Source organism: Nelumbo nucifera, chromosome 1 (genome assembly GCF_055504915.1).
Source record: "Nelumbo nucifera cultivar China Antique chromosome 1, China Antique-T2T, whole genome shotgun sequence".
In the NCBI taxonomy this organism is placed as follows: Eukaryota; Viridiplantae; Streptophyta; class Magnoliopsida; order Proteales; family Nelumbonaceae; genus Nelumbo; species Nelumbo nucifera.
In genome coordinates, this window is record NC_142649.1 from 157,390,040 (window position 1) to 157,415,025 (window position 24,986).

Here is a 24,986-nt window from a genome sequence, read left to right on the forward strand (position 1 = left end):
AATTTTTAACTGTTCTATCACATGAGAAATAACTCTAGAATAAAAATATATTACAAACCTGAAGAACATTGAGCCAATATGTGAGACATACTTTGTTGTCAGTGGTCCCAAGAAAATTCCATGCACTCCATGCTGTTGGATTTTGGGGCATTAATTTTTTGTCACGATGAAGGTAAATATCACTGCCAAATAGAGCATTACAGAGGGTATGCATTTAAACTCTATACGGACAGAAGATATTTTTGCAACATTTGCAGCTTAATTTTATCAAGTTAACAAAACATAAACAGGCATATGAACTGGCAACCTATCAGAATAAACCTACATGAAACCTATGGCATCTACTTAATAAATCTTGAGGAAGGTTCAGTGTACATATCCTTAGAAGAAGCTGAAGGTCAAATGTTAATAATCAGTAATTTCTGAGGCAAGATAGGAACTAGATCAGGGGTTAACTTTCCTGTTAATTTTTTTGATGCCATAATTTTTCAGGGCAATAATCATGCATTTCACATGATAGGCTATTGACCATCTTCTAGGAGTTTTCAGTATCAGACTGTATACATAAATGTAACTGTGTAGCCAAGTCTAACTATAAATAATTAATGGTTTAAAGGATCAGAAAAATAGTCAAGATATTCATGTTCATGTGATGATACATGTAAAGTAAACATGTCAACAGAAACCAATCACCTATGTGCTTTACTTCCTATAAGTTACCTCCTCAATTTTGTCATAAAATCTATGTTACCCAGATACAGAAGGACAGAAATGGATACAGTATTGGATACAAAATTTACACTAAAAATTGAAGTGTCTGACATTATACTATACCCTTGTACAGGTACTGAGATACCATAGAATGAAATGGCATCTATATTAAGAAGATGTTATTAAAACACAAAATAGGTAAAAATGAAAATAGAGTACCTGTAAGCATACTGAAAAGCACCAAGTACTCTCCTTTCCTCATATGTTGCTTCTGTTCCTAACATAGTCAATGCATCTGGTGCATGGACAGCGATTACGCACCCATTGTATGTATCTTGTGAACCATCTTCACCAATTACGGTGCAACCTGCCAAAATTATTTTCCTTGATTAGCTACAAATATAAAATTCTGATTCAGGGGCTTATGGCATCATATAAAATAAACATAGGTAGCCATATTTTACTGCACACGTGATAGGTTTAATAGACAATTACAATACATAAGATTCTGTTATCATATAGTATACATAAAAGTAACAACTTAAACTTCAGATATATAATGCCTAAAATTTCAATCAGAATAAGTATCCTTGATGAGACCCTCAATTTAACCAGTATGGATCAAATGCTCTCAGATAAACGATTGTACTTGTACTTTGGCCTCTACCTGAAAAAGAATGGTTAAAGATTTAAAAAACCAGAAGTTTTTTCTTTCTCATGCATATTTGCTGATTTCTATATGTTCTGACTAACATACAGTCAAACAAGTGAATAAAGTTCCACAAGAAAATAAATTATAGGTCACTGTTTTACTCTCATGTTTTTCTAAGGCCACGCAAAAAGGACATATTTAAACATGACATGAATCCTATCCCGCACTGACCCTAGATATGTCTCTGTTTTTATACAAGAGGGGCTGTTGCTTTGTGTTGGTAAAACCTTTGGGTGACAAGCATGAGAACATGGGTTAGATTTTGAGAGCATCTACTGTGGGCATGAAAAGATGGAAAGTTAGGTCTATAGTCCAACTGTCACAAGATCCCAAGTAGCCAGGACCAGAAGGTAATGCCATTTTTTTTAGTTCTTCACTTACAATCTTGTCTCAGGATATGACAAAATCCTGTGAATAGCAATTCATCCTCTAAGTCCAACATTCGAGTTAGACCTCAAGCAACTTAAGCTTTCTACCTTTCTGGATTTTCAAATGAAATGGAATAGATTCTGGTGTTCAAATATTAACTTTGTTTTATGCAATTAATTCAGTTATTAAGGCTCAATTTGGAAGCAGTACAAATGCAAATATGTAAAGCGTAAATACATACAAAATAATACAAAATATAAGGTTTTGCACTCTACATATTTGCATTTGTACTCCTTCCAAACTCAGCCTAAGAAACACTCTTTAAAATCTTGTTAGGAGTAAGGGATGCGACTCCTTTGAAGTCAACAATTGTAAATATCTGAATTCAAAATGGTATTCACTGTAGTCATAATAATCAAAATTGTGTTGATTGCTAGAGACAAAAAATTCAAAGGATTCAATTATTGTAGGTCTAAGGTTGATCTAATTCTGCTTCTCCACTTGTAGAATCAAAGGATAAGCTCTGTTGACAGAAGGCAGAGGATCCATCAATAAAATCTGGATATAGAGTAAAAATCATGAAGGCCCATGAGAAATTGCACTACACATTCCTCTTGTTTAAAATCAACAGTGTATTTGAGAGCATCACATGTACATTCTGGAGATAAGGTGTATGAGGAGACTTCATCCTACAGGACCTTCAGCTTTGTAAAGTACTGCAATAGAGATATTCTCTTGATGAGAGAACCTATTGATCTCTTAATCTGGAAGATACAAGATGCATTCTGTTGGGAGAATCAATTTTTGAGATCAAACTTCAGCTGCAGTATCTGAATAGATGATTTTGTTGGCAATCTTAGTGGGAAGAGAGTTTAAAAGACAAGAAAGAACCAAGTCATTGCACTTCGTCCATAGTATATACAAAGAAAGATCAAAGAACAAGTGTTTTGGAATAGAGTTATTTATAAAGCCAAGATTGTTCTTTGCAGTTAGAGACATAAGCATAAACCTGAACTAAGTAGAATAGTTGTCTCTATTAAAGAGTTGAGAAACAATGTCAGAACTCAGATTATCTGAGTGGTGAAGGAAATTCGGGCTGAACTCAGCAACTGAACTGCAGGAAGTGGATCTACAGTTCAATGGCACAGTTGAAAAGATGGAAGACATGATAAATAGAAATTAACAGAACAAGAATGAAGAGAAGGATCAGACTGAACTTCTGATACCATGTAAAAATTTGAATTCAAAGTTATATTGTCAACAGCTCCAGTTAGAAGAAGTTATTTGTTACAAGTGGAAGGGGTTATAAGAGATAGGGGTAGACCAAAAAGGACATGGGTAGAAGTAAGAAATGATTTAAGCACTGATAATTTAACAGTGGATATGTAGCCGGTCCCATATAGTTGGATGATGATTGGCCATAGTAGGATTGGAAAATGCATATATAGAGACTACAATGCAAAAGGATTCCCTTGATAAAGGGAATAAGGGAATTGATTGATTCTATAGCTTCAAAAAATAGAGTGTATTGTACAGGTCACTGTGTTGCATGTAGATCTTTGAGAATAATATCACTAGGATAAACATCAGCCTAGTAAAACATGATTCCATGAAAGGTATGTTCCTTAGTTACTAACAAAAAATGTTCAGACATCAAACTGCTTACCCCCATCAAATGTCGAGACGGACTGCACAGCATATCCTGTTTTTATTTCACAATTTCTTTTTTCGAGCTCTTCTTGAACCTGTAGTTTTTGTTTTTATTCCAAAATAGATTAAATACATGCTCTAGCTGATACTGAAATGTTTGTTTTGATTGTTGAAATAAACACTAAAATATGCATAAGCTAATGGGCTAAATAAAAAAAAAGGATAAAGACAAAACAATAAAAAACCTTGTTGACATAAGCATGTGAACGCCATTTTACAGTAAGCCACTGTGGACGGCCAAAGAGCTGCAATATAAACCTTAGTATATTTAGTCACACATATACCTCAAACACCATAGGGGAAAAAGGTACTGCAGTGTCATGGAAAAAATCTGAACATCAAGGAAATTATTTATTTATTCTTAATGTTTATTTGGTGCAAAATTAATTGAAGAATAAGAAAACAGGGAAAAATCTAAGTATACCTGAAGAAGATGATGATTGCGGCAAAATGAAAGAACTGAGAAAGCTGAAAAGCCCATAGCTCCTTCTGAGGAGCAAGACCAGATTGAAGCACACATTGGAGCCTACACAATTTTATTATCAAATATAAATTTTTGATAATCCAATGGAGAGAGGCTAATAGATATGGCAAAGTGCAGTTATTTCAGTTCTTACAAGATAAGCTTTCTCAAACAATTCCGAATAACCATGTGACTCAATGAAATGCCCCAAGGTTTCATTGCGGTCAAGGTCAGGGTTGTTCTCAAGCTCTTCTAGGTATCTGCACAAAGTAGCAAAAAATGTAATAATAATTCAAGAACTAGTTATGTCAGAATAAATCAAAGAAAGTATGATAACATAAACATCTTCTACCATACTGGGAAGGGGAAATAAGTATAAGTAAACAGAAAGATAAAGAGGATCACAAATCCAATTAGATGGACAAATTATTGCAATTACAAACTTTGTAAAGTAATATAAGATACTATCCCCATTTCAATCCCAGTCAAAATAAACTACCTAATTTTAGCATTTTAGCTCTACCATATGACTTAAAATATTTTCCCCTTGTGATTAGCTCAGTTGGAACATGCCAAGGTGGTGTCTACCAACATGAACAATTCATTCTGAGAATCCATTCTCCAACATATGATTTCTGGAAATGATATGAAATCATCCTGGTTCCTGAAACAGAATACTAGACAATTTTGAAATTAACATTTTTGATGTTTTAGAAATAGGTTTCACTCTCTGTGGATCCCACTATAACTCTCTTTTGTTAACCCTTAGCTGATGTAATGTGTAGAACTCACTTGAGGAAATGACAATCATTCCTCACTGAGGATTGAGGAACAACTGATGAAAATTTTTTATTACTGAAAATTACTGAAATCAAAATAGCTCTTTATACTCAAAATCACTCAGTGAGCCTGGTTTTATAGGAATTACACCTAAAAAATCGGTTTACATTGGAAAACACTCCCATGCAGCTCAAGAGAAATATGTTTGAAGATTGAATGACTAAATTACTTCTTACTTTTTGTTCTTCTTAATCTGAAGGCTTGGCATCACTGACAAAACCAAGCTTTCTTCTATTTCTAGTAAGCAATCAATCTTGTTAGTTGTTAGAGATCTATTCTCTTCTCATCCTCCACAGAACTCCTTTTCAACTTGCAGCAAATAGTCAGGTTTTGTAGTCAATGGTGATGAAATGTAATGTATGGGTGACATGTAGAATGATCATAGGAACAGAGACACAGAAGGTTGCACTCATTATTGAATCACCTGCAAAAAGACCAATTCATACACTGCACAATATATTCACATTTTATCCAATTGGTAAAATATGGATGGGCCTCTTTCCCAACCCTGGACTTGGACTCTATGATGAGGCCCAGTCTAAACTGAGGTAAAGCTCAAGCTGGCTATTACTGAAGACCATAACTGGAGGCTTGTACTTAGAGTTGAAAGTCAGAGAATTGTAGAATTTATCATGAACATGCCATTATGATATTCCTTTAACCATCTTGCAATTGGTTTACTATGAGATAATGCATCCTTTTCGAGCTTTTCCTGAAAAGATGATCATTCATCAACTGCTCTTTCCAGCAATGGTCTTCTTAATTTTGGATGCCAAGTAACTTTTTCATTACTCACTTAAAAATTGGATAATAATGGCATCCTTCTCATTTAGCTTGTAAATTCTAGTGCAAAGATCAGAAAGCTATTGTTGTAATGTGTAGCGGCCTGCGGCCTAGTAGGGGCAGAAATGCCTTTTTCTCATTGTAATTGTTATGATCTGTCGCCCTAAGTATAAATACTAACTTAGGCGCTGCCAGCTACAGGACTGGGGTAATAGTCTTCTCTCTTCTCTCTTCTTGTTCTATCGAACTACATGGTATCAGAGCACTGATCTGGGCACAACCTTCTCAGGTCGTGTTCTCTTTCCTTTTCCGGAATTTTTTTTTTGATTGAAGACTCCATTGTGTTCTTCTTCTGGGCGCAACCTTCAGCCCTCGACTTTTTCTTTCTTCTCTCTTGGTCGCTTTACCAATAAGAAGGGTGTGGTGGCAGCTGAATGCAGTAAAAGATCTCTCTAGATCTGTTGTGGCAACCGAATGCAGTAAGGTATTTTCTAGGTTTGTGGTGGCAGCCGAATGCAGTAAAACTTGGTTTTCTGAGGGTTTTCTATGTGCTGTGGGTCATGGAAGCCAGGTATGTACTGTTACGTTCATACGTAAACATTTGACCACTGTGAATGTCACAGTTTTGAGGTTGTAGGGACTGATTGTCTCCTCCTCTTGTAAACCAAAGTGTTTCAGCTAAGAGCTATTGACCTACAGTACTGTTAAACCTATTTTTGGAGCCAAAAAAACCCTCTATATCAGATTGGTTTTTTGAAAAAAACAGCAGTAAATTTTCTGTGGAAATGGCTACTGAGGATTCAGCAACCTCTGGTATTACTTCCCAGCAAGGAAACCTAAATGGGGGAATAGACAGCATGAATTTCTCTATGTCTATTACCCCCTTTGATGGCCTGAACTATCTGGAATGGTCCAAAGGCATCAAACTTTATATCACAGCTAGGGGGAAGGCTGGTTATATAAATGAAAAAATAAAAGAACCAAAGTCTGGTACTGCTAAACATGATCGATGGGATCAAGAAAACAGCATGGTTATGTCATGGATGTTAGGCTTCATGTTGCCTCATGTAAAGAAAAATTTCATATGGGCTGACACAGCTTGTGAAATTTGGGGACAAGCCAAGGCAACCTATTCTGAATAGAGGCACTTTTCCAAGATTTATTAGCTTCAAGCATAATCATCTACTTGTAAGCAATGGGACCATAGCCTATCTACATATTATTCAGTCCTTACATCTGTTTGGAAGGAATTGGACTATTATCAGACTATTGACTGGAAGAATGATGAAGATGCACAGGCCTACAAAAAACTTGTCTCCCAACAGCGGGTTTTTGCTTTCTTGCATGGGATGAATTCGGCTTATGAGCCTCTTCGGGTGCAGGTTTTGGGAAGTAGGGAACTTCCTTCAGTTCAGGAAGTATATGCCCTAGTCCAATCTGAAGAGAGCAGAAAAAAACTCATGAACCAAGGAAAGGTGAAGACAAGGAAAAACTGTGGTGTACTCATTGCTAGAAGCCTAGACACACTCGAGAAACCAGTTGGGAGTTAGTGGGGAAGCCCAAATGGCAACCAAAAATCAAGACACTTCAAAGAAGCCTCCTCAGAAGAAATTTACTTCTGCAAATCTGGCTATACAAGGCTATCAGCAAAATAATCAGACTACTGTTTTTCCTCAAGAGAATCCTAGTGGTTCTGATCCCAAGGAAGACATCATCAACTCCTTCAGAGATCATTTGGAATTATATGGTAGGACACTCGGGCAAATGGATAGGTCAGTTCCTACCCCTTCTACCTCATTTGCTTCTACATTAGGTAAAGGTGTTTATGCATTTCATGTGTGTACCTCTGTTCCTTTGTCACCTTGGGTCGTTGACTTAGGGGCATCAAACCATATGACTAGTAAGTCAAATCCCTTTCAGACCTACTCTCTTCTCTCTGGAAGGGATAAAGTGAGACTTGATGATGGGACTCTATTCACCATTGTTGGTCAGGGATCTGTATCCCTTCCTGATGACCTTGTCTTATTCCATACCCTTCATGCTCCTAAACTACCTATTAATTTGCTATCTATAAGTAGTATTACTCAGTCCTTAAACTGTTGTGTAACCTTTTTTCCTCATTCTTGTGTTTTCCAGGATTTAAACTTGGGGAGGATGATTGGTAAAGGAAGTATGGTTGATGGCTTCTACATCTTGGAGAATAAAGTTGGTCTTGCGGCATCGCCTCTGTGAGTCTTATGAGTCAGTCTACAAATAGTCAACTATGGTTGTGGCATAATCGCCTTGGTCATTTGTCCTTTGAATCTTTGAAAGTTATGTTTCCTGAATTGTTCAAGCCAGTGTCTATTACTAGTTTACATTGTCAAACGTGTCAGTTGAGTAAGCATTGTAGAATAACTTTTTCATCAAATAATAAAATATCTACTTTGCCTTTCCATGTTTTTTTTTTTATTTATGTTTGGGGCCCTATAAACATACCTACTGAGGGTGGTACAAGTACTTTTTCAACTTTATTGATGACTGTTCGAGATACACTTGGCTATATCCTATGCATTCGAGAGAAGAGGTACCCAAGATTGTGCAAGATTTCCATCGCATGGTTTTTACTCAATTTCATGTTGAAGTCCAAATTTTCCAATTGGGTAATGCAAAGGTGTATGACTTAGCCGAGTTTTTCTCCTCTCATGGATCTCTTCATAGAGGCTCATGTCCCAAAACACCACAACAGAATGGTGCTGCTGAAAGGAAGAACCGCCATCTCCTCGAAGTTGCTCATAGTATGATGCTTCACATGCATGTTCCAAAACGTTTTTGGGTTGATGCTATGATGGCTGCAGCTTATGTTAATAATCGTATGCCATCACACCTCCTGCAATACAAGGCCGCACATCAATTTCTTTTCTCTCAATCCCCTTTATTTTCCATTCCTCTACATGTATTTGGGCGTAAGTGTTTTATTCATGATCTATCTCCCAATCGGGGAAATTGGATCCCAAATTTGTTCCATGTGTTTTTTTGGGTTATCCCTCTTCCCAGAAGGGTTACAAATGCTTCAATCCGGTCACACATAAGTACTTTGTTTCGATGGATGTGTCTTTCTTTGAGTCTGAACCCTTCTTTCAAGCATCTCCTCAGGGGGAGAATAGTGTGAAGGAGGAGGGGCAAGCTCCAGCTCCTCAAATTCCTCTTCCCTTTATTCCTGACTCCTCTCCATTCTATGTCTTCTTGAGGCACCGTAAGGGACTGCTGAATTCAAAGGTTGTGGAGCAACTTGAGACTATACATCCAGTACCTTCTAACTCCTTAAATCCAGGTACCCTTGTTCCCTTTGTTATTACTGAACCTATTGCTATTGATGATCCTACTAATGATCTTGATGTCCCAATTGCTCATAGAAAAAGGTTCGATCATGTACTACTAAGCATCCTATTGCTCAGTTCTTGTCCTATGAAAACATTGCTCTTGCATTTCGTACCTTTTTGACTGCCATTGATTGTGATTCCCAAAAGTGTTGCAGAAACCTTATCTATACCTAAATGGACAGAGGCAATGAAGGAAGGAATTAGTGCTCTTCACAAAAACAACACTTGGGAATTGGTGAATCTTCCTAAAGGCAAGTAGCCAGTGGGTATTCACAGCAAAGCATAGAGAAGATGGGTCGGTTAAGAGATATAAAGCCAGGTTAGTTGCAAAAGGGTATGCTCAAGTGTATGGGGTTGATTATGCAGAGAATTTTTCCCCGGTTGCTAAAATGAACACTATTCAGATTATACTATCCTTGGCTGTTAACTTTGGTTGGGAGCTCCACCAACTGGACATCAAAAATGCTTTCTTAAATGGGGATCTGGAAGAAGAAGTTTACATGATTCAACCTCCTAGGTTTGTAGCACAAGGGTGTGAAGGGAAAGTTTGCAAACTAAAAAAATCTTTATATGGTTTCAAACAATCCCCAAGGGCCTGGTTTAGTAGATTTCACTTGACTCTTCAACGAATTGGGTTCAAGCAGTGCCAATCTGACCATACTCTATTTGTCAAGAGAAACCAGAAGAATGTTGTGGTATTAATTGTCTACGTTGATGACATTGTGATTACGGGGAATTGGGACTCTGAGATTAAAAAGGTCAAAGAATCCCTTGCTATGCAGTTTGAGGTGAAAGATCCGGGACAACTACGTTATTTTTTTGTATTGGGGTTGCCTGCTCGAAAAAGGGCATCTTCATTTCCCAAAGGAAGTATGTCCTAGATCTTTTGTAGGACACAGGAAAGTTAGGAGCAAAGCCGATAGATTCTCCTATTGAGGAAAACCATTGGCTTGGTGATTGTATTGGAGAACCAGTGACAGATGTCAAGAAATTTTAGAGGTTGGTAGGAAGACTTCTCTACCTATCAATGACTCGGCCAGATATAGCTTATGTTGTTAGTGTCCTTAGTCAGTTTACGGATGCACTAATATCCTCCCATTTAGAGGCAGCTAAGAGGGTACTCAGATATCTGAAGAAGTATCTAGGAACTGGGTTACTTTTCAAGAAACATGGTTATATGAAAGTGGAAGTCTACACAGATGTAGATTGGGCTAGAGGAATTGATGATAGAAAATCAACTAGTGGATATTGTACCTTTGTTGGTGGAAACTTGGTCACTTGGAGAAGCAAAACACAAAGTGTATTGGCCAGATCTAGTGCTGAGGCCGAGTATAGGGCCATGGCACATGGAGTTGCTGAAGTACTATGGGTGAAGAATTTGATTGGAGAGTTGGGCCTCTCTATTGATGGCCTAATGTCTCTCTACTGTGACAACAAGGCGGCCATTAATATTGCATCCAATCCAGTTCTTCATGATAGGACCAAGCATATTGAAGTTGACAAGCACTTCATAAAGGAGAAACTTGAAAAGGGGGGAGTTTGTACTCCTTACATTAGTTCCAAGGAACAACTACCTGATATTCTTACGAAGGATCTTCACTATTTGCGACATAATGAACTGTGTGACAAGTTGGGCATGATTGACATATATGCTCCAACTTGAGGGGGAGTGTTGTAATGTGTAGCAGCATGCAGCCTAATAGGGGCAGAAATGCCTTTTTCTCATTGTAATTGTTATGAGTTGTCTTCCTAAGTATAAATACTAACTTAGGCACTGCCAACTACAGGACTGGGGGAATAGACTTCTCTCTTCTCTCTTCTCTCTTCTTGTTCTATCCAACTACATCTATCAACACCTCACCAGCTTTGGACTAAGCCAAAATTTGGAAATCTTGCTGAAAACACGTAAATCCCTTCCAATACCAAAACATCAGTAAGTGTTTGAGACTTCTCTTGTATCACACCCCAACCTAACAACACCATATCTAGAAGCAATAACCCTTCTGCATAAGGACTCCTCAACCCCAAACCTTTAAAGCCATTTCCCCAACAGTGCTATATTCATCTACTTGATTCTTCTCAACCCCAAATCTCCAAATTTCTTTGGCATACTCACCCAACTCCAATTCACTAAATGAATCTTTCTCTTTTCCACCTTATCATTCCAAAGGGAATTCCTCTGGTGTTTTTTTTTATCATTATCAGCCAGAGAATTTATCATTGCACCAAGCAATGGAAAATTCATTGCTGATTAGAAAGGTTATTACTGAAGAGTTATTTTTATTGTTGTAGAGTTTTCTCCACCCCCACCCAAAACACATTGTCACATTGAGGAATGCATACAAGCAGTAAAATTCCTAACACCACAAAACCAGTGAGATGTGTTCTGGTTATTAAACACCCCTTTAACCTCATAAGCTAAGGATAGCTGATACAACATCATTTACTTTGTTTTTGTTATATTCATTCATAAGGCTAAACGGTGCATAGTTTTCATACCTCTAACAACATTAACATTATAATGATGCTTGTTTCTAGTATTGTAGGACGAAGCAGGCCAGAATCATTATAAAGCTGTTAGTTATGATTAACATAATGAAATTCTTGGGAGATGGAAGGAGTGCTTACTTGAAAACATCTTCCTTGAATTTGATTATTTCCCGGAGCATTTTCCAGAAGTAGGGATTTAAGGCGTTGGTCTTCTGTGCAAACAAACTTGCCAACCCATTACGACTACCCCACTCATAGTCATGACCCTTGTCAAGACTCACTGAGAATGACATGTCTGATGTTTCCATTTCAACTCCTAGACTCTCGAAGAACTCCATCATATTTGGATACGTTACCTGCCAATTATTCAAAATTTCTCACTCAGCAAAACCAAGAAAAACTCAGCACAAGTGATTTCCAACGATGGATGAGTGCTTTTGTCATAGCAATCAATATGCAGACCTTGGGAACCTATGAACGGACACACCCCATCACTAGCCACATGTAATTACATGATCAAAGGATTAATTGTCCAGCTAATGGGTACTCAGTACTCACCAAGAGTTTCCATTAAAAAATAATATATTATCTATCATCGTCGAAAAGCAAAGTAAGCATGCCCTTCAATAAATATGATATTTTTAGTAGAAAATCAGAGATTATAAACTTGAGTCGCATCAAGATCAGGTGCATCATGTTTGATCGATCAAGTTACATATACTATACGAAAAAATGGTTTCTACAGGCTTTATAGTATACCCTTTTATTTATCAAGGCCTATTGTACGTGCTGGTATACATTATCGAATCTAATATTAGTTAAGTGGATCAAATTCTCTCTCTCTCTCTCAAATAATGGACCTGTCACTGAAAATTCAAATCCAGCTTAATCCATGGGGTGTTCAGATTGCATCCAAATACAGTTCAAATTTATTGATAATCTTTGAATTAGAACTGGGTAGCCAAAATGTTGTCTTTTTAAATTCAATTTGCACGGAGTGCATGAACCTCCGTCTCAGTTTGGAAGGAATACTAATACAAATATATGCAATGCAAATACATACAAAATAATATAAAATACAAGGTTTTGCACTCTACATATTTGTATTCATACTCCTTCCCGACTGAGCCTTCATGTTAGATGCATCACAAAAAGTATTTTCTGCGCATGTATCTATACTATATATAAAAGTGTGGATGCAGTGTGAATTTTTTTTTTTTGAATAAAATTACCCTCTATTTCTTTGTTTGAGAAAAGTATAAAAGTCATTTTATTATAGCTTTAATGTTAGATTTAATGGCTGTTAAAATGCTCATATTTATGTATTTAGCCCCCTCATATTTATGTAATTACCCTCATTTAATCCCCTCATCTCTAATTGCATGGGTTGAAAATGTAACTTCAATTATTACTTCTCACCTCATTTAATCCCTTCTCATTTAGTCTTATATTTAAGGTATTAAATCTTATATTTAAGTTATTTCTCACTAATAAATGCTATTAATTATATCTGTCAATATTTTTAAGAAGATAAACTTGTATATTTTAAAATTGACTTAAAAACAAAATTATTCTTTATCCAAATAGTGGCTAAGCAATTCAATCATCCGAATCAAATTGATCAACCTATGAAGTCATAGTTAGGTAATATTTTTTTTTAAATAGAAATAAATATAGAAGATTTTAAAATGTAGAAAAAATTAGACACATTTATGATATTTTTATTAATCAAATTAAAAAAAATAGGTGTAATAAGCAAGAATTGTTTTTATTGGTAATGAAAATGAAATACATAATTTAGAATTGGCCAAAAATGAAATATAAAAATTAATAATAAATAGTTCAACTCTTGGGTTAAATTTGTTAAATTTAATGTCATAAATAAATAATAAAAGTCAATAAAATATAATAATATAAAAATGAAAAAATACATAAATTTTGCATAAAAGTATTCAAGCACATGTATAATATCATATATTTATCATATTAAACAAAAAGTAACTATGACATATCAAAATTATCTTTACACATAAATACAAAAAAAGTTATAGAAAAAAAATGAACACATCTATAATTCAATGTTTACAATACTATTAAAAATAAGAATAAGATTGCGAAATTTTCTTTTGGCTAAAATACTCAATTTTGAATTTAGACTCTATTTAATTGTAAGGTTTAAATTGGAAATTGAACTATTACTTTTCACCTCATTCAATTCTCTCTATTTAAATCTTACATTTTTCTAATAAATGAATAAAAAAAAAGATACACCAAAAGGATAAAACATTACAAAAAAGAGTCTAGCCAAGCAATTAGCCTTGCCAATGATACTTGAAACTTTACAACTCAATTCGATTATCACATATTTAGATGAGGTGTTTATTTGTATTTGATTAATATTAAAAAACAAATAAAAAATAAAAAAAAATTGATAAAATTTATAAAAAAATTTTGATATATTATTACTATCACTATCATCATCTAAAATTTTCAAGTACAAAGCACGTACACACTTATTAGTTATGCATAAAGGATCCACAAGAGTACATAAACTAAACAACTTTTTAACCTGATATATCATATAATTACTAGTAATTAAAATACCTGGTTCAGATTTTGTCCTTCTAACCTGATTTTAGGCTTTGTATTTTGGGGCTTAGAAGTGTTTTATCTCAGATTATAATATTTTAAAATCAATTCTACGAAATGCTCAAAACCCTTTTTGCCTCAATTTTAAGTTTACACAGCCCACAGGATCAGTTATTTCTAGAATATGTTTTTGGCCTCCCCTGTTGCTCAAGGGACCTTTTATATCATGAATGGAAAATGAAAAATGACATTAATATCACACTGTTCAGTTGGTTTGACTGAAAATACACTTTATCCAAGAAAATCACCAAAAGAAATGGGGTTTGGGATTTCGCTACTTGAGGAAGAAGAAGCGGTGAGAAGCCATAAATAGTCCCTTGAATGTCTATGAAGAACCTCGTCACCAAGTAGTGAATGAGACCCCCTTTTGCTAATAGTTGGAGAGATGTGTGGCTGCAATTCAGGGCGGGTAGAAAAAGTGAGTAGGAAATCTGAGCTTGCTTGCTAAACATGTCTAATTCTTTCTCAAGACTTCTTCCAAGGTCAGGACTCGGGAGATTCAAGTTGCAGGTGAGTTGGGCTTATGATTCTAAAACTTGGTCTTTTAAGTTGAAAAAAAAAAAAAAACATAGATTAGAGGGAGGGGGCCATAATCAATTTGTGGTAGTTATTTTAATTTTGCGAGATCTAAGTGAAGTTAAATTCAATTCCAAATCTACTCAGATTACAAAAATTGATTGAAATAACTTGGCTGTGAGAGCGTTTTTGAGCTGAACACGTTCGCCCTTCATTTTACCCCATTCTGCCTCGGTCATTCTCATTTGTATATTTATTAATTTATTTTATTTTTTAAAATTACTTATAATTATTTTATATTATATAATATAATATATATTAATATATTAATAATTGTATATATTATGTTATATAATATAATCGGGGTGAGGTAAACAAATACTATCCCCGCTCCATCCTGACCCAGAGTTTCAGATTTTCTCCGAACCCCAATCAGTGATAAAAAAAACCTGCCCCATTGGGGCGGGGCAGGGCAAGGCACCACGGGGACAGGTCAATTTGCCATCTTTACCTAACAAAGATAGTTTACGTCAAATTCATACTGAAGTGTTCTTTTAGGGAGGCCATGATCACCCCTAACAAAGATGGTTTAGGTCAAATTCATACTAACGACCTAATTGTTCTTTTAGGATGCTCTCTTAGACTGCGTCAGCGTTTGATTGTATGCAAATTTATTTGCATTTATGCAAAACTATAATAGTGCAAATGATTTGAGCACAAAATCTGATTTATTTTTATTCAAAATTTAATTTATTTTGTTTGACTTCAAAAAACAAATGAAGTAAAATAAAACTTAAAAAAACAGAATAATATAAAACCCAAAACAAAATTAAATTAGAATTTGTATTCTCTTTATTTGTACTCCCATATATTTATATTAATACAAATATTTTTTTTGAAGGCTTAATACAAATGAATTGAGTTGCAAAGGACTCCCACATATATATAGCTTATATATATGCCAGGGGATATGACTATATGAGTTGGTGATGGGTTGGTAGCGTGTCGTGTCTCTTCTTTGTCTAACATTGTTTCTTAGGCTATTCTCCATCGATGACACCTGTCTAAGCCGCTAGGCAAGGCATGCATACTTCCGATGATGTTTAAGGGAATGATGTGATAAAGTGGACAAAATAATGTCTCATGTCTATACATAAAACCATTTTGATAAATGATAAGGTGAGTGGTGAGGGTAACATTGAATTTTTAAAAAGTTAAACAAGTGTAGCCGAGCTGTTTGAGTTCGGCTCGGCTCAGTCTAAACTGAGTTTCGAGTCGAATTCGAGTCTAATATATGGGCTTTGTTAATTGATTTGAACTCGAGTTTAATACAGCTTAGTTCGTGAGGCTCGCAAGTCTAATCTAATATAGGTACATAGGGTGTTACCTTGGTTATCGAAGGAGACTTCGATTTGGCACATCGACAAGAGAGATCTCGACTCGGCACCTCAGTTGATAGGGAGACCTTAGCTCGGTACCTCATCAGCTGAGGTAGACCTCGGCTTGACACTTTGGCAACTGAGGGAGACATTGGCTCAACACCTTAGCTGTTAGGGAGACCTACAATTAGAGGCAGTTGAGTTCAAGCCGAGCTGAGCTCGAACTTCCAACCTTTTGACTCGAGCCAAATTCAAGCTCAAGTCTCTAATTCAAATCAAGTTTGAGCTCGAACTTGAACTTGATATTTTATGACCAAGCCGAGCTCGAATAGCCAGATATTCGGCTCAACTCGAATCCACCCCCAAGTATGATGTCACATGTAAATGAACAATGGAAGGGCAATGCCTGTCATGTTTTTTAAAGATCAATGGATGCTTTTTTTTTTATAAGCAAGGTCAATGGATACTTTAAGTAGGGTTTGAAAATTTAGAGATATTTTAAATAATTGAAGATAATTTAGGATGCTTTAGATAATTAACTCATTTGAAAAATAAAATTAGTCATGTTTCTACAAGTTCTGATTTCATCCTCAAAACCATTGGGAGGCATTCTCAAATTCAATGGCCGCAAAAGGCTATACCTCACAGTCAATGATTAAAGTATATGTATCGGATATCGTAACGGATAACTCGGATACGGATACAGATACGGATACGCTTTGGAAATGCATGGATACGCTAGGAAAATGAATATTAATTCCACAAATATATTCCTAACAATAGGTTTAATGTCAAAATAGCTACAAATAATGTATAAATATATAAGAATTGTACATTTTGATGGTATATATAAAGAAATATATTACAATTAATATAGAAGAATGTTTAGATATTATACAATTTTATTGATATGCATTAATCAAGATTCCAAAAAACATATTATATAGATTTTTACAAATTAATACATGCACAAAGCCATTATTATCTTATTTTATATTAAAGTCCAAGGCACAAAACATACACAACTATTATATTTCAATTATTCTCTCATTTTTTCTATTTTACTACTTATTACTTTTAACATTGACAAAAATGTTAACTAAAAATTTATTCTCAAAATTTTGGTAAGCAATATTTTCATTTTTGTAAACAATAAATATGTTATTATAAAATGCAAATCAAAATTAATTGATAATTTATAAAAATATATAATCCTAACTTAAAATATATCGAGTCTATTTAAATTTCAAAGATATATATTATATGAAAATTAACAAATTTTAATATAAATATAGATTAATGGATTTGATAGGTTCAATTTATATTACATTTTAAAATATTTTATAAATAATATTTTTTTTATAAATAATAAATACATGGTTATTTAATGCAAATTAAGGTATTAATTAATAATTTAAAAAAATGATATATATATATATATATATCATGTGCAAATTAGTAAATTTTAAGTATTAAAGTAATTATTCTATTATTAATATTTTAAAATTTCTTTAAATTAAAAATCAACTTTTTGATATAAATGTGGATCTGGTAGATTATTTATTCTATTGGTTTATAAAATATTAATTTTAAATATTATTCTTTTTAATTTGTAATTGAAGTTGTTGAAGATAAGTGTATGTTGGTTGTTGAGATTTTATGTGAATAGTAAGTGATAAAAATTAATTTATTTCAATTATTGACATGAAAGAAATGTTGTCTTAGTGGCTAAGGATGGGTTGCTAATTGGCGTTAGGCGAGATGCGGTTTTAGATTTGAGTCACGCCAGCCGCAAGTTTTTTTATTTTTTATATTGAAGTTGTCAAAAGGAGGTTCGATACGCTTCCATATCGATGTGTATCGGACTGTATTGGCTGATACTGCACGATACACTGATACAGTGGCGTATCGGACCGATACGCATGACTAGAAGGAACATTTCCAGTCGTAGCGTATCCCGTGCCGGTATGACCCGATATCGATACGATACACCTCGTATCAGGCACACCGTATCGATATTTTGATCCTTGCTCACAGTCACATTCTACCATGAAAAATAAATACAAGTATGGAAAATGTTCCTAATGTACAGTCAAGACATACTATGAAGTTGGGGTGTGAGGAGCAAATTGGGACTTTCAAATTGGTTGCCAAAGGCCATTTTAAAATTAAAAGTCAAAAAGCACACATAAAGAACATCCTTTCATAGAGACCAGATCTGCTCCTCACACCTGGCGCCTCACATGCACATCCACCATGCATTAGGAACATCTCCCGTATTTATTAATTATTATTCACGGGAGATGTTCCCAATGCACGATGAATGTGCATGTGAGGCACCCATTTGTGAGGAGCAGATCCCGTCTCCCTTTAATAGTTTAGAGTTTAAATTGTTGAATTGGGTTTGCTCCTCACACCGACCTCATATGAGTTGGGATCTTTTGCCAACAAAATATGTTCAAACTCTCTACGGCTCTACCAATTTGATCTAACACTGCATACCCATCATTAAAATGGGACCCACTGTATATGAGATGTTTGTATGAAATCATGTCTAAGTTATTTGAATGTATTTTATTGACAGGTGATCTAAACTCACCTCACAATTATATCCCACCTTATACTGAGAACATCTCTCATGAATAATAAGATACAAGTGGCTGGAACATGTTTTGAGGCGGTGTGATTAAAGCTCTCTGAGAACCAGATTCAGATTCTGCACTGTAGGTTATGGGAGGAGATATTCCTGATCTATAGGTATAATATATAGTGGTAGGGTGTGAACAACGTGTGTAGCAGTTATGATTCCAAGTGATCAAAAGTCCCACTGCCATGAAATGAGATGAGTGGAGGCAAATAATGTACTTCACACCAAAGCATGTAAATGTTGTTTTAAAAAGGGAAAATTCCCATTAGTACCCTTTACATTGGGTTTAATGCTATTTTGGTCTTGAACTTTAAAACACAATAATTTAGTATCCGAATTTTCAGAATATGTCAATCCAGCATCTATCATTAACCAATTTATTAACCAACCATTAAGTGGCATTTGAAAAAATACAAATGCCATTTGAGTGTCATTTAATTTTCTTTATCAACTATCCACATGATAAAAAATGAACAGTCTTAAATCCTTGCCTCTTCTATTCAAGAAAGTTAGGATTACGTCTTAGTGATCATTCTAGTGACCCCAACTTTCTTGAATAGAAGAGGCAAGGATTTGAGACTTCATTTTTTGTCAATGTTTGGATGGTTGATAAAGAGAATTAGATGACACTTGAAGGGTATTTGTATATTTTCAAATGACACTTAATGGCTGATTAACGAACTGATTAATGACATATACTAGATTGGCACGTTTTGAAAGTTCAAATACTAAATTGTCGTGTTTTAAAATTCAGAGACTAAAATCGCATTAAACCCAAAGTGGGTACTAATCTTGAATTTTCCCTTTTAATAATGGTTTTATTGGTAAAAAGTTAATAAATGTTTCAATCATCATACCAAAGTGTGGTTCCCGTGCGGGAAAATTACAACCATGTGAATTCCCCACTTACTATAAATGTTTAAGCAACATCAGCTTCCTAAACGCAGACCACATGTCAGGCTGACGCGTGGTACAATGTTTGCCTACCATCTATCTTCCATTTATGAGACTACAGGCCTGTTCGTTTCCTCTTAACTCTTATCTCTTAAGAGGAATCTTTTAACTTTAAGAGAAAAATGATTGTTCATTTCCTCTTATCTCTTATCTCTTAAAGTGCAATCATACAACTTTTTGTTTTCCAATGAGGTCAAAATAGATATTTGATAATATTCAGAATTTAGAGTTCAGAGTTCAGAACAACATTCTCTACATTCAGAGTTCAAAGGAAAGAAAAATTCACCAATATCGGTATACCTCTTAATGTAATTATTGCACTTTCAAATGTCAGATTTCAGAGCAAACAAACAGTCTTTTTTTTTTTAAAGATTTATGAGACTATATGAGGTAGCTTGTCTGGCTGTCTCCCTACCCATAATGTTCTGTTTGGTTTGCATAACAGCGTATGAATAGAAAGGAAAAATTGAATATTTTGAATTTTCTTTCCTTCCTACGCTGAATCGGGATTTGCTGCTCTCGTATTGCATCTCACACCGACCTCATGAGTCATGACACATATCCACTGTATTGGAAACTTGGGAACATCTCCATAAAAATAATATAGATGTTCCCATGTGTGGCTGGGATGTCTAACATTGGTGCAAGGAGCGCTCTCTGAAGAGTTCAAATCAGCCCCACACAAGACTGCCCCCACAACGTCTCACAATATATTCCCGCCGTGTATTGGGAATATCTCCTAGTGATGACATCATCATTCCTGATATTATCATGAAAGATGTTCTCAGTATAGGGCGGGAATGTAGCTGATTCACTCTCTTCTCTGAAGAGCAGATCTAAACTCTACTACGCTTAGTTTGTGGGATGTTATGAATAAGACTTGGGATCTGCTTCTCACACCGGTCTCACAAGCACATCTCACCATGCATTGAAAACATTTCCCATGAATATTAACGTATAAATATGGAAGATGTTACCAATGCATGATGTGTCCCTGTAAAGTCAGTGTGAGGAGCAGATCCAGTCTCATGAATAAAAGGGGCAGGATTTCAATTATCATAAGTGTACTTACACCCTTTTGGTGTGAAACAAGGAGGAAACTTTTTTTAACATAAAAAACATCTCATTGTATTATTTTAAAGAGTTTAATTATTTACCATAAAAATACCCATTAATAAATTCATCATTTAATAAAATATAAATTAATTAATTTAGTTAACTTAGTTAATAATTAAAATAAAATAAATAAATAAATAATTAATTAATTATTAATAATAAAATATTAAAATTATTTATTATTTAATAAAAGAAAATATTAATGACAAAAAATATAGCTATTAAATTAAAATATTAGTTAACTAAATAATAATTATTAATATTAATTATTTAGTAATTAATAATTAATATCTAACTCAAGGTTTTTAAAACTAACACAGAGAACGAACTGGTCAGGGGTTCGATTCTCGAGTTGAACGGTTCGATCGTTTTGACAAAAAAAATAAAAAAATAAAAAGAACAATTAAAACCGTTCAAACGGTTAATTGCCTGGGTCAATGGTTTGTTGACCAATCAACAGTTTTTTTTGGAGAAAATCCGGTTTTAGAGAAAAACAGAACCAGTCACCATTCCCAATTTTTCCGATCCGATCGCCCGGTCCAATCCGATTCGATCTGGTTTTGAAAACCATGATCTAACTAATAAATAATAATAAAAATATAGTTTGATTTTCCCACTAATTTCCCTTTTGCAATCAATGGATGGAACATGAAAATTTCCACCCTTTTTCCCTTTTTCATCCCATCCCAATCCCACCAAAATATTTTTTCAAATAAACCCAGTAAAGGTAATAACCCCAACCTTGATGACAATACGAATTTGGATCTACCGACCACAATACATTGCCATATATATAGTTGAATCTACCGACCATGTTTATATTTTTGTACATCGGGAATATTGACAATTAAGTAATAATTATTTAATTATTAATTAATAATAAAAAGATCATTTGATTTTCTCACTATTTTCCTTTTTTGCAATCAAAAGATAGAACATAAAAAAATTCTATCAATTTTCTCTTTCTCATCGTATTTCATGCACCCACAGAATAGATCTACCAAGTAAACCAATTGGCACCATCTCCATCTAGTGATTAGTTAATAAAGACTAAGGTGGTTTAGAGATTTTTAGACTGCACTCCACCTCAGAATTCTGATTTGAGGTGGTGGTGTTTATTCAATAAAAACCCCGTAGTTTTTATTCAATAGAAAATGAAAAAATCTATGATATCGAAAATACATGATACCAAAAAAAGGTTTTGACCAATCAAATCGCACTTTGTGAATTTTGATAAGTAGCATGTGATTGGTTATCACACTTTTGGGATATTTCCGGTACCATAGTCGAACCCATAGAATAAGCGAAAGAGAAAATTCTTAAATTCTTAACGAATTATCTGTTTTTGAAGAAATAATTAAGCTGATCGATTGAACGGTTATGGGTTGAAGCGAGCCTTTTTTTATTTGAAGAGCACGGGGAGTGCGTGAGTGACGTAATTATTATACGGAACAGATGAAATCTGAGCCGCTCAAGCAATGGGAAATTGGGAAGACTTTCACTTACGCGATTGAAGACCATGAAGCCAAGGTCCAAATCAAGACCGTCGATCGTAACAGTTCTGGAATGGCCGCCCAGATAGTCCTCCTTCTCGTAAAGTACCACATCAACTCCGGCGTTGGCAAGGACATAAGCCGAAACCAGGCCACTGATCCCTGCGCCGACCACTGCCACCCGCATGTCGGACACGTGGTTCAGGATAATAGGGTTTATCTCTGCTCCAAGCAAAATTAACAAACACATTCCAATCAGAAGGAGATTTTCAGTACTTCAAATTTATCTTAGAGATCAGTTAAGAAGTATAGTACAAAAGCTCAAGTTTCAACGATTTAGGAACGACTGCATTCAGTAGCTACTGCTGAAATTTCTTTCGTTGGAGATTTGTCGAAGAAATTTTCACTAGCTCCAAACTGAACTACTACAACTACTTCACAAGTGGAAAAAATCCTTCAGATTAACAATTTTCGCATACCAAGAGTTAAATTTTGCTCAGAAAATCTTCTATACTTGGTTCTGCGCTCACATTAATCATAAGCATCGAAACTTGAAAGGCTTATTAGAGAGAGAGAGAAACGCTAGCTTGAATTACCTGAAAGTTGAGGTGAAAGTAGTAGATCTGGAAGACTCAGAATCAGAGAGAGAAGGAGAGCTTCAGAGTTGAAAGCACAGAGACCGACTTACTGACGACTGACGACGCTCTCTTGTTCCCACTTTCCAGACTTATTAAGTTGCAGTTGAGAGTTGAGAGTTGAGAGTTGGGACTCCCGAAAGCGTAAGCATTTTTTTAATGCTTGACGAAGCAAATGAATCGGACTGTTAATATGTTGTGACATTGTGATGAACCTCGATGAACGGCTGTGATCACGTTTAGGGTTTTCGAGGTTGATTCCCGGAATCCCGGGCTTATTTTATAGGGAGAATAATAAAAAACTGATTTTTGTAGATAAAATTGAGTAAGTTGTGGAGGGATAATATCCACACATTTTGGCTTTGGGTCATGCGTGCAAGTTGGGTCGTGGCCACGAGTTAAAACTATGGCGACGTGCCAAACTTTTGGCCGTTCAGGTTTGGCCAGCCCGTTCTGTCGATACGACTCTCCCTTACGTTCGTCCCGTGCTATACGAACGTGTAAAATTGGTGTAAGGACTCGTGGCATGAGTGTGCAACTTGAACGAGGTCAGCTCGAGCACAAATTGATCCAATCCAAAATTTTACATGGATTTTCGGTCCTTGATAATTTGTTTGTAACAAATTAATAATGCTGGGATTGTGGCCTTGTGGGTCTCGTGGCTGTGTGGTTACTGCACAGACATACATAAATCTTAAACATTTTCCACATTTGTATAATGGGGAAATATTAAAACTTTTCCTGAAATTTTGGACCATTGCTGAAATTTCCGTGAAGTAACCTTCTCTGAATTTTTTGATATAATTGCAAGTACGATTTCTTGTTAGATTACAATCCTCTAACAAGAGGCACAAATACTTTGAAAAAATGTTTATTTTTCAAAATTTCTATTCATATCAACTCCTGTTCCAAGTCCTTCCAATCTCTTTTTCAAAATTAATTTATTTTTCAAATTGCCCTTCGTATCAATCGTTCAAATGTAAAACTACAAAAACTCTCATTTTTGGTTGTTGCTCATAAAATTTGTATTGTTTTAATTATAGAAGTCATGCATACAAAAAATTCAGAGGAGGTGATTGCAATTATCAAACTTAAGAGGAGGTTTCAGAAATTTACCCTATTTTCCATGTACCGCTGGATGTTGTGCTCTTGGCTTAAGACCTGATTTTTTTTTTTTGGTTGTTTTTAGGAGATCCCGCCTCCCAAAGGAGCAAGGGCTGGGATCTGCTGCCCATAAGTTGTTCCCAAATCTCTACCTATGCAATATTACAATTGCGCATTAGGAATATCTTCCTTTTCATTCATAGGGAGATGTTCCCAATACACAGTGATAGTGTTCTGTGGGTATAGATATGGAAACATTTTGTGGGTAGCAAATCCAGAGTGGAGGAGCATGAAACTCACACACATAAACTAATGTGTGAGAGAGGCACATTGGTTTTCTGCTCATAAAACGCTGGCCACAAGACAATATGGCTGTACATTGAAAATATCTCCCATGAATAAATCAAGAACGGAAGTGATCCAAACTCATAGAGAGAGACTTAGGCTGTGTTTGGTTCGAAGGAAAGGTTTTCAAACCAAACACAGCTTTAGAGAAAACAAAGGCTGTTGAACATGGGCCTTTGGATCATGTGTGCAAGTTGGGTGGAGGCCACGTAGCTTAACCACAGATTTAGCAATTAAACTATCACAGTGTAAAAAAAAAAAAAAAATTGACTGTTCATTTTTGGACAGCTTGTGTTCTCCAAAATTGGATTTACTCCTCATAGAGCTTGCCTGATACCAACCTGATAATATATTACAGCTGTGAATTGATAACATATTCCCATGAATGATAACATTAAATATGTGAGATGTTCTCAATGCATATTAAAAATGAGAAATTTCCAATGGAACCAGTTTTGATAGCTTCTTTTGAAATTAGTGGCAAACCGGTGCGATGCACAGAAAAATAGATAAAAGACTTGATGTTAAAAAATGAGGTTGCATTTGAATTTTATTATACATTTAGGCTCAGTTAGAAAGAGTACAAATACATATTTGTACACATTTGTAGAGTGCAAACCCTTTGTATTATTTTGATATGTATTTTCAACTGTACATATTTGTATTTGTACTCCTGAGTCTTAAGGCAAATAATTTTAAGGTTCAGTT

At 35.0% G+C, this 24,986-nt stretch overlaps 1 protein-coding gene across 9 annotated transcripts in view; it reads right to left on the bottom strand.

Moving 5' to 3' along the window:
- LOC104602804 (uncharacterized) overlaps nucleotides 1-23,071 on the bottom strand; it is a 43,670-nt gene extending 20,599 nt beyond the window's left edge. For 2 of the 9 annotated variants that reach the window (XM_010266624.3, XM_010266623.3), the window contains exons 1-9: nucleotides 22,791-23,071; nucleotides 22,208-22,416; nucleotides 11,579-11,796; nucleotides 4,120-4,225; nucleotides 3,927-4,028; nucleotides 3,688-3,747; nucleotides 3,459-3,537; nucleotides 931-1,078; nucleotides 59-182 (exon numbers count right to left, since the gene is read on the bottom strand). In XM_010266624.3, coding sequence (XP_010264926.1) covers nucleotides 59-182; nucleotides 931-1,078; nucleotides 3,459-3,537; nucleotides 3,688-3,747; nucleotides 3,927-4,028; nucleotides 4,120-4,225; nucleotides 11,579-11,796; nucleotides 22,208-22,381 — 1,011 coding nt within the window. In that variant the 5' untranslated portion in view covers nucleotides 22,382-22,416; nucleotides 22,791-23,071. Of the gene's footprint in view, nucleotides 1-58; nucleotides 183-930; nucleotides 1,079-3,458; nucleotides 3,538-3,687; nucleotides 3,748-3,926; nucleotides 4,029-4,119; nucleotides 4,226-11,578; nucleotides 11,797-22,207; nucleotides 22,417-22,509; nucleotides 22,629-22,673 lie in introns of all 9 variants that reach the window. The other 7 variants (XM_088894892.1, XM_088894891.1, XM_088894894.1 and 4 more) reach the window with 7 other exon arrangements.
- Nucleotides 23,072-24,986: the final 1,915 nt, after the last annotated feature.